Source organism: Sinocyclocheilus grahami, unplaced genomic scaffold (assembly GCF_001515645.1).
Source record: "Sinocyclocheilus grahami isolate Dianchi unplaced genomic scaffold, SAMN03320097.WGS_v1.1 scaffold461.1, whole genome shotgun sequence".
Taxonomy (NCBI): Eukaryota; Metazoa; Chordata; class Actinopteri; order Cypriniformes; family Cyprinidae; genus Sinocyclocheilus; species Sinocyclocheilus grahami.
The window spans coordinates 87,067-97,673 of record NW_015505640.1 but is presented as its reverse complement, the minus strand read 5'-3'; the positions used below and the strand labels follow the sequence as shown (position 1 = coordinate 97,673).

The 10,607-nt window shown below is 38.1% G+C and overlaps 1 protein-coding gene across 1 annotated transcript in view; it reads right to left on the bottom strand.

Moving 5' to 3' along the window:
- The window catches only part of LOC107552908 (adenosine kinase-like), a 62,956-nt gene extending 54,076 nt beyond the window's left edge, over positions 1-8,880 (bottom strand). The window contains exons 1-2 of the mRNA XM_016234942.1: positions 8,872-8,880; positions 8,473-8,643 (exon numbers count right to left, since the gene is read on the bottom strand). Coding sequence (XP_016090428.1) covers positions 8,473-8,643; positions 8,872-8,880 — 180 coding nt within the window. The remainder of the gene's footprint in view (positions 1-8,472; positions 8,644-8,871) is intronic.
- Positions 8,881-10,607: the final 1,727 nt, after the last annotated feature.

Sequence of the window (10,607 nt, the reverse complement as noted above, 5' to 3'; positions counted from 1 at the left end):
CAGAAATGACCGTGAAACCCTTCTGTTACCCAAAATGACTGATGTGTGGGGCGTCAGGGCAGGTTGGTGTTAAACTTTCCCAAATCATCCTGGCAACAACCAGCTGACATCCTACACTCAACTCCACAGTGACAGAAATATGCTGGCAGCTATTGATCGGCCCTCAACACAATACCATCTCTTCCATCCATCATCACTCTGCGTCTCTAAAGAGAGCCAGGCACCTCTGCCACTGTACCTATTAAAGGCAGCGCCGGCCCGGGTTCACTCTCACCCTCAAATCTGTGTTGTGGAACTCCCCATCAAGCTGAAAATGGCCTTTGTGGCTCAATGTGAGGGATATTCTGGGGAAAGCCTCCTGAGTCCTCTGATTATAGTTGTTAGCTGAACTTCCCTATTGTGACCATCTCTGATCCAGCAGCGACACATACAAGCCCACAACTATCATCCTGAGATACAAAAACGAACTATGGACATTAAATCTATAGAAGTATTTGTCTTTTATGTAAAGATCACACACTAAACAGTCATTTATGATGCTTTTTCAATATAATAAAATACATAATTCTATAATATTCATAAACAATACTGATACTACTACTACTACTAGTTAAAATCAATAATAATAAAACCATCATCATCATCAACAACAACAAACAATCTTGCTTAACATGCTTAACTGGGGCTTTTAAATATAAATTATGAATTTCCATGACCTTTCCAGTTGTTTGTGGTTACTGTATAAAGAATAAAAAAAAAATTACTTTCATTTCCTAATAAATCATTACAAAAAAACTTCATTGCCAAATTTGTAAAAAAAAAAGAAAAGAAGAAATTTCAATGACAGTTCCGTGAATTTTAACAATATATTCACTTACACAACTTTCTCGTAACTTTTCTTTTTCTTTCTTTCTCAAGGGGGGAAAAAAACCATTGGTACGGTTTTGTTAGTGTCTCTTGCTCCCTGAGAGCAAATCACTTGTCCTACCACTCCTAACGGTCTTTCCACACAGCGATGTCTTGCAGGTCATTGTTTAGGGGTTGAGAGTAGACAGACGGCTGTAATTGAGTGCAGTGAGTGATGCAGAAAAACACTCGTGTAGAGTGTGCATCGCGTGAGTCTCCCTGACAGCATCCAGCTCGAGCATTGATTTAATTACCTCACCTTGCATCTCTCTCTCTCTCTGCCTGTCCCTCTTTCCTTCTGCTCTGAATTCAGACAGCTGCTTCCAAACTACTTTAAAAACATTTTTTTGCTAACCATGTAAAACATCACCAAATGTCTCAGGAAGACTTCTAAGCATCTCAGAGGGGGCCTGCCACGGCTCAGAGCTCTGGAAATGTCCGTGTTTGATTGTCAACAAGATTTTTAGAACTTGACATCTGTCTCTCAATATGTGTGTGTGTGTGTATGTGTGCAGCTGTCTGAATCAGCCGGGAGATGGGGGTCCAATGTCAGGCATATCTCTCATTGCCTCGGGCTACCAGCATGAACTGTCCGTCACCTACACGCAATCAGCGGGGGAGGACACACACTCCTGCACAAGAAAATATCACTGTAGATATGCAAACATGCACGTATCCTTCCACAAAAAAAAAGCACATTGGTTACTGTCAATGGATGAGTCTAGATGTAGAGCTCCAGACAGAGTCATAATTAGGCCCAGACGGATTCTGGACATTTTCTGCATTTTCTGTCCTGATTATGGAGGAAAATCTGGGGAATAGATTTTCTAACATTACTTAAAGCTGCAGTCTGTAACTTTTTTGGTTAAAAATTATCCAAAATCAATATTTGAGCAAGTACATAACCAGCCAGTGTTCGAAACTATCACCTTACTTTAGCCCGGTTCACAACGGTAAGCTTATAATAATGTTTTCTAATTTGAGTGGTACAGGTAGGTTTTGCGTGAAATTCGAGTGCGTCATTGCGTCATTATGTCACGTCTGTAAACATAAAGAAGTTGTCCCGGCTACTAGGCTATCGCATGTGAGGATCCGCGGATTCTTGGATTCTTTTTTAGCCTTTTCTCACAGCAGCTGGAATAATTAAATGTATCATTTTGATGGCGGATTGTAATCCAGAAAGGATTATGTGTTTATGAAACACATGTGAATGAAATTAAATTATATTTCAATTTTAAATGTGCTTCTGATTACCGATAGCCTGGGATAACACAAGATTTGTATTTTAAAGACAACCAGTTTGAAGGGAGCATAATTAACTTTTTGGGTTGTTGTTAACATTAACGAATTTGAGAATAAAATATAACAATAATAATAATTTGCACGGTTTGATGTGATATGAGCTAATTTAGATTCAATCACCATTGGTAGCACGATTTATTGTAATGCTTTTTTCCTCAGTTGGTCAGAACAAACGCGGCAGACTTGTTACGTACTTGTTCAGATGACAATATCCGGTGAAAATGCTTATTCGAGTTATATATTCCAAGACGTAGGCTAGAATCTGTGAGTGCAAAGTACAATATCCACACCGGTGCGGTGACTGACTGCCACACATACTCCTCAATACATTAGATTCATCCGCGCTGGAGCCGTGCCAGAGTACAACCCACACAAGGAAGACAATTCCGCGGACAGCTGCAATTCCAGGTTTTCAAACAGAGATGGCGACAAAGAGGCAAAACTTACGGACTGCAGCTTTAAAGGGGTCATGTGATGCTTTTTTAAAGAGCATTATTCTGTGTATTTGGTGTAACAGAATATGTTGACATGTTTTAATGTTCAAAAAACACATTATTTTTCAAATACTGTACATTATTGTAGGTCCTCTATGTCCCGCCTCTCTCAAACACGTCGTTTTCTACAAAGTCCCTCCTTCCGACAAGCGCAGTCTGCTCTGATTGGCCAGCTGACCCAGTGCATTGTGATTGGCCGAACACCGCAAGCACTCATCGGAAATGTAACTCCCCTTACCATAATCGCGAGCTTTATCTTTCAAAATAAATGTAAAGACAGTAAATAATGTCATTAGTTTTACCATCAGTTCAAGCCCGAAAGGGGAACAGACACAGTAATGATGCAGTACACAAGCCGCGGTTAAGACAGCTGACTCTACTGTGATGTGACGCTGTCTCTCTCTCTCACACACACACACACACGCGTGCGTGCGTGCGCGTGTGCAACTTCCGGGATCTTATCTACGCACAATCAGCTTATAACACTCCAAAGAGAAAGGAAAACTTGAAATCGCATCATATGACCCCTTTAAATACGGTAAAAGGTGTTAAATGGACCTGAGAGTACTGCAGTTTTATAATCACATTAGCTAAAATATTGACTCAAAAGTATCTTGGGAATTTTGTAGAATTCTGCTAATATAATGAATACAATAGTGCAACAAACAAGTAGTTAATATTGAGTAACTTAGATTTGATATAAAATGTGGTAAGATACTTTGTCTATTTTTGCTCAGCCAATGAAAATTAGGGATGCACCAATATTAAAATTCTGGCTGATAACCAATAAAATGGCAGATATGAAAGAAAGAAAGAAAGAAAGAAAGAAAGAAAGAAAGAAAGAAAGAAAGAAAGAAAGAAAAAGAAAGCTACAAGTGAATTTAGGCATCTCAAAATTAAAATGCACAGTGTGAAAAATTTATATTTATTTTGAGATTTGCTAAAGATTACATTTAACAGTGTTATTGAATTATTAGTGTTTTTAAAGATTAACTTTAAGTAAGCATGATGCTTGCACAAGTTTTGAAATGTAAAAATAGTAGAAGTGAGCATGAACAATTAAATATCCAATATTGGTTGATATCATTAAATAAAAAAAACCTCTAATATGATCCGATAAGTGGTATACGGTACTAATGTATCCTGCATTCCTAATGAAAATAATTCTAAGTGAAGCTAAAAACAACTGTAAAAACAGCCTGGCTGGAATGTGCAAACAATGACACGAGCACTACTACAAAAAGTGAAATTTTCTGCAATTTGACTTAACAACAGCGCTCTTAAAACAGCACTCAGCCAAACAAATTGGAGGACTGGTACTAACTGTTTTATAAGAATGATTAACATGCCACACACAGGCAAACAAGGAGGGTTCTGATGCAAAGTCCAAGATTATTTGTTCTGGGGCATATCAAAAGCCTCCAATTTCCTTGTCTGTCTTTTGAGACATGAATAACATTATTTAAAAGTCAGCATTAGGCAGAATGCCTTTGGGTAGATCTTCACAATGAGTCAACTCTTCCAAGTTCTTGTTTTCCTCCTCCCTCTCTCTCTCTCCCATAAGCAGCAGCGGAGTGATTTCAATCATTTCGTAACCTCCCAGCAATCATGGCTTTAACTCCCCTGTTATTTAAAACAATCTGAGCTCTGAACGCGAGTTAATCACTGCTTATACAACATCAGTCAGGGTTATTCATTCTGTTCCAATTAATCATGCCATTTATCTACATTGTCTGAACCTTCTGCTCAACAAATTCATCTGTAATGACACAGACAATTCACATTGTTGAATTTTATCATGTATGTGGCAAACGGCGGGCAAATTGCTCGAGATTACTTACGCATTTGTGTATGCACTGCTGTGTGCGTCGATTTCGGCGAGCATAAATTCAGCGCCATCTGGTTTTGGCTCTTTACTGCTCGGCTCTCTCACTTAATTAACTGGAGGCCATTACATTTCCTGAAATGTTTCACTTTCTCTGGTTCATGTCATGCAGGCAGGCAGGAGGGGAGCAGGGAAGGACTCAATTAGACCAACACCGCTCCCTGGATATTACACACTTGGTGTGTGCCAGTTAAGGGGGCGTGAGGCTGAGGCAGGGCCTGGACGTCTCTCGCTGCGCCTACCCTGTCAACACAGATAAAGGCCTGCCTGTCTGCGTTAGATCCCGCCCACACACACGCATTCAGACAAGCTCCAGCTGCCAAAACACTTCATACCAACCAGCAGAGAGCTAGGCATACATAAAGAATTAATACTACCCAACAAAGACTGCAGCTACTTGCCACATATATGCTATTTAATTAGCCTGAGAAAAAGCTAAATTGTGGCTGTCAGTTTAACAGGAACTACAGCAGCTATATAAATAGTGTGGGTGAAAAGAATCTGAATCTGAACAGCATCAGTGTTTAATTTCCTGGCTGGGCTGCATGACAATATACAGTACAAATCGCAACACTAGAAATCGGTCGAGATTTATATTACAGCAGACATTTATGCAGATATCAGTGGGCAGGACTGCTTTATGTAATTTATACACGATAACAACAAAGAAACATGAAAATACAGTGCATATCTCAAAATGAGGAAGAACTCGACTCTGTTGCCATTTCGGGCTTGAACTGATGGTAAAACTAACGACATTATTAACTGTCTTGATATTTACTTTGAAAGCTGACACTCGCGATTATGGGAAGGGGCGTTACATTTCCGATGCGTGCTTGTGGTGTTCGGCCAATCACAATGCATTGGGTGAGCTGGCCAATCAGAGCAGACTGCGCTTGTCAAAGGAGGGGGCTTTGTTGAAAACGACGTGTTTGAGAGAGGCGGGGCATAGAGGGCCTACAATAATGTACAGTATTTGAAAAATAATGTGTTTTTTGAACATTAAAGCATGTCAACATATTCTGTTACACCAAATACACAAAATAATGATCTTTAAAATAGCATCATATGACCCCTTTAATATAAATTCAACTGTTGTGCGTGCAGAACACATTGGCTATTTTTTAAAGGAGCTTCCAACGTGATTCACCCAATCAGAACTCAGAGATTTGTCACATGACTTCACTTTGTACATTTTTAATTTGGCAATTGGTGTGCGGAGTCACTTTTTGTGCTTTTTAACTCGATTAATTTTAAACTAAAGTGCTACATAACATTAACTATTATTATTATTATTATTATTAATTTCTGTCGACCTAAGTTTTAAATTAATGGAAAATAATTAAGTACTTTTCATACACTACCACTTAATTTTTTTCTTTAAAAAAGTCTCCCATGCTCACCAAAGGCTGCATTTATTTACTTTTATTTGTAGTGAAATATAACAATTTAAAACAACTGTTCTCTACTTGAATATGTTAAAATGTAATTTATTCCTGTGATGCAGAACTGAATTTTCAGCATCATTACTCCAGTCTTCAGTGTCACATGATCCTTCAGAAATCATTCTAATATGCTGATTAGGTGCTCCAGAAATATTTAAACATGTTGTGCTGCTTAATATTTGTGATGAAACTAATTTAAAACCATGAATCACATTATCTTTTCCCCCAGAATTCTTTGATAAATACATATTTTTAAAACTTTACTTGAAATCATAAATGTCAAGTATTTTTACTGTCACTTTTTTCAATTTTACATTTTTAAAGTGTCCTTGAATTCTTGTCTTACTGAAAATCCTATTGGTAGTGTGGAAAAAGCACCATGCAAAACAAACAAACAAACAAAAATATATACAGTATATTTGCATATATACATACATATACTGCATACATACATACATACATACATACAGTGGAGATCAAAATTAGAGAACAACCTACAATTTCCTAAATTTCAAGGTCACTGCTTTGTCCTATTTGAAGTCATCCTAACAAGAGTAGAAGGCAGTTTTTTTAAGAATATTTCATAAATTCATTGTATTCTGAAGCACAGTATAAAAAACTTAAATGAGATATTTGAAAAAAAACTGATCAAAATTAGAGGACACTTACAGATACCTCCAAGTTCTTGGTGTTAATCTGGCACCTAGTGCTAGTTTCCTTAATTATATGACAAATCCTATTTAACTGGCAGCATTCCTCTAATTTTCACTGAGATTGCAAGATGGCGGGCCGCTCTGAGGTGACTGAAACCCTGCGACAGGAGGCAGTCCAGATGAAGACCAAAGAGATGACACTTTCAGCTACTGCAAGAGAAGTTAGTCATTCCAAATCTATGATTTCTCGAATATTGCACCTTTACAATGACACTAATTCAAGTCCCCCAAAAAGGCTGGTCATCCACGTAAGACAAATGCAGGAGAAGACAGGATAATGCGGAGACTCTCAATGGGGAATCGGTTCAACGCTGCAGCTGGAATTGCTTGCCAGTTCAGTGCTGAACAGTATATGGATCTGTCTCGGCACGTTTAAGAGAAGTCCGACTGAAAGCACACTCTGCAGTGATGAAGCCTCTCATCAGCAGAAAGAATCAAAAGGATAGGCTCACCTTTGCTGAGGAGCATGTTGTGTGGACAGAGAAGAACTGGTCTAAAGTCCACTTTAGTGATGAGAGCAAGTTTAATTTATTTAGGTCTGATGGGAAACATTTTGTTCGGCTTCAAACTGAGGAAGCCCAAGTTTATAAAGAAGTCAGTGAAAGGTGGAGGAGGAAGTGTCATGGTTTGGGGGATGTTTTCTGCATCAGGAGTTGGGCCTCTTATACAACTACATGGAAGGGTGAATGTAAATGTTTATCAGAACCTCCTTCAGCAACATGCAGTTCCTTCCCTGCAAGCATCTCCCAATCAGCCTGCAATTCATGCAAGTCAATGCCCCCATAACACTGCAAAATGGATAAAGCAGTTCCTTGAAGCTAAGAACACTGAAATAATTAAATGGCCGGGCCAGAGTCCTAATCCAAACCCGACTGAAAATCTCTGGAAATTCCTTGGTGACAAAGTTATGGCTAAGAAACCCAACACAGTTACCAAACTATGGAAGAGACTGGAAGAAGAGTGGACCAAGATCACACCAGAGCAGTGTGAGAAGAAACTAGTGATGTCCTCCAGCTGCAGATGAAGTCCTCTACACTTCCTACTAATTTCTGACAGCTGCAATAGACACACACACACACCATATATTTATATATATATATATATATATATATACACACACACACACACATATATACACATACATACACAAACACACCGTTACCATGAAATACATTTTCTCACAACATGTGAGAGTTTTTGGTCATACCACCCTTACCCATATGATGAAAATAAGTGCTGAAGAGATATTTAGATATAGAAGTAAAGCTCTAACTTGTTAGGTCTGACTCTCAGCACAAGTCAAACACCTTTACCCCACACTGCCAGTCTGTAACACCTCCCCTCTAGGCCTCTACCCGCACATTCAGAGCGTGGACCTGAGACCACGATGACTCAGAACATTACTCCGGTGTCTGCGTCTCAAATGCTGAGGTAAGAGGCTGTTTATGGCCCAGTCTGCAGGCAGTCTGAGTAGTGTTACACTCACAATGAGTACAGTCAGTGCTGGATGACAATGCATTTGATGTGAGATGACTATTCTATGTGTATGAATACAAAAATATAAAATTTGTAATTAAAATCAATTTCAAATTTGAATCCATTTGAGTCCATAGTGTTTTTTTCCATACTATGGAAGTCAATGGGGACCAGCAACTGAAGGTGAACTATCCCTTTAAATGCTTTCACATATACTTTCATGCCGTGCGTGTCCACACAACCATGCTCACCGTCTCGTTGCCAAAAAGGATGTCCACATAGGGCATAACCTTCATCAGGGCCTCCTTGAAGAACTCACAGATGAATGGAGCTGACAGATTTAAGCAGAAGATCTTGTTGTTTTCCGAAGCGTGTTTGGCTACTTTCAGGATCGACTCCAAGGATACGGTCAGGAAGAACCCCTTCAGAAGAAGACAAAAATTATAGTCAAAAATTTAACCACATATGACTAGAGCTTTTGAAGCTTCTATATCAGTAAATCTCAGCATTACAACAGAACAAAAAGAAAGAGAAAAATACATGTTCCTCCTCCAAGTGAAGTAAACATGGCTAAGCTTGATATAATGGAGAGTATGATGAGGCACAAATAGGATTAAGGTTTTAGGAGATGAGAATGAATGATGACAAACAGAGTCCATAATTGCGTTGGTGCTTCCATCAGAGAGCAGGGAGAGTTCACAAAGACAATCCAATACAACAAAGGGCACCTTGGCCCACCTCCTCACACAGGGACAACTGCAAGGTCACACGACTCTCTGAGGAGCACTTATACAGCTCGTTTATGCCTATGCTACTACATTGTTTTTGTGAACATTTGTTCTTTTACAAACTGGAGAAGCCTTTTTGTTAAAAGTAAATTAAAAGATGTCTACTTATATATTACAATAAGAGAAGACAAAAACAAAAAGGTTTTGACTGCAAGTTAATTAAGTGTTTTTACTTATATTTTTTAAATGATAATAATAAAATAAATAAATAAAATAACATGCACTGGCTGGGACAGTGTCCTGGCATAGTAATATAATAGTGTTAGATGGTAATACATTGATACTTCAATATATAAGAGCCTAAAAAAAAACTTTTTTATTAAATAATACCATGATACTTCAATTATATATAATAGAGCAAATACAACAACAACAACAACAACCTTTATATTAAAAATAAAAACATTTAAAAAATATTAAAATTCATATTAAACCTAATTAAATTAATTAAATAATAAAACACACCAAATAAATTAACAATAAAATAATGAAATAAAATACAATAACATTTTTTATGTAATAAAATACTGGCCACTGTGGCAGTATCCTGGTATCAGATGGTAATACTATGATACTTCAATTTATACCATAGTGTAAAAAACCTATGATTCCCATTGTACCAATCATAAAAAAAACATGTTCATATCACAATTAGAAAACTTGCATTTTGTATGAATTATAGGATATTTGTAAGCCATCCAAAAACAGTTTCCCAAGTGTATTATGCTCCCAGAGAGGCAGTCTGAAGACATGATGTAATTTTCCCCTTGCTTGCATAGCACGGCCTAAGAGAGCCATTTGAGCTTAGGATGCTGGCTGCTCTCCAGCTTTTGTTCCAGAAAGACAGGAGTTAAAAAAAACCTTGCTTGCATTTGATGAAGTGGAAAACAAAGGTCTTGTCTGGACTTTTCTTACCGAGAAACAAGAGAGGCTCCTCAGTTCATTGTGTGAATGAATACAGACTTGGAAACGAAACACCTTCACGTTTAAACCTGAAAGCCTACACTGGGCCTTCGATACAGTTCTTCTTGCACTGAGAGAAAAATTCAGAGATACAGTGTAGGTGAGATTAAGGGGGATAGGAGGACAAGGAGAGGGAAAAAATAGAAATTAGAGAGAGAAACACAATAGAGAGAGTGTGTGAATGAGAGAAGGGTGCACCGCTAGAGGAGCGCTGGATTTTACTAACACTCAGAGCACTCCATTAAAACAAATGAGGCTTTTGTAGCCGAGAGTGGAGAGAAGTGACCTTGATGTGTTTAGTGTGACTGTATCAGCCATTACACCGATCTCACACAGGAATCTGAGAGGCTTGTTCTGCCATCAGTCATTTGGGTACACATTATGCTACCATCACCGACTACAGATGATGACATCTTCACCAATCTGAAATACAGCACATAGATGAAAAGAAACCTGTAATATGGCAAATAAACTCTGTAAAGAAATAATGACACAATTTCTGCCCTTCACACAAACTCTAAAAGAAGGAAAAATCGTTTCTAGGGGCCAAGAATCCAAAAATTCACAGCCAGTGAAATATATATATATATTTTTTATTAATTATATAAATATTACATGATGTATTTTTACATTGT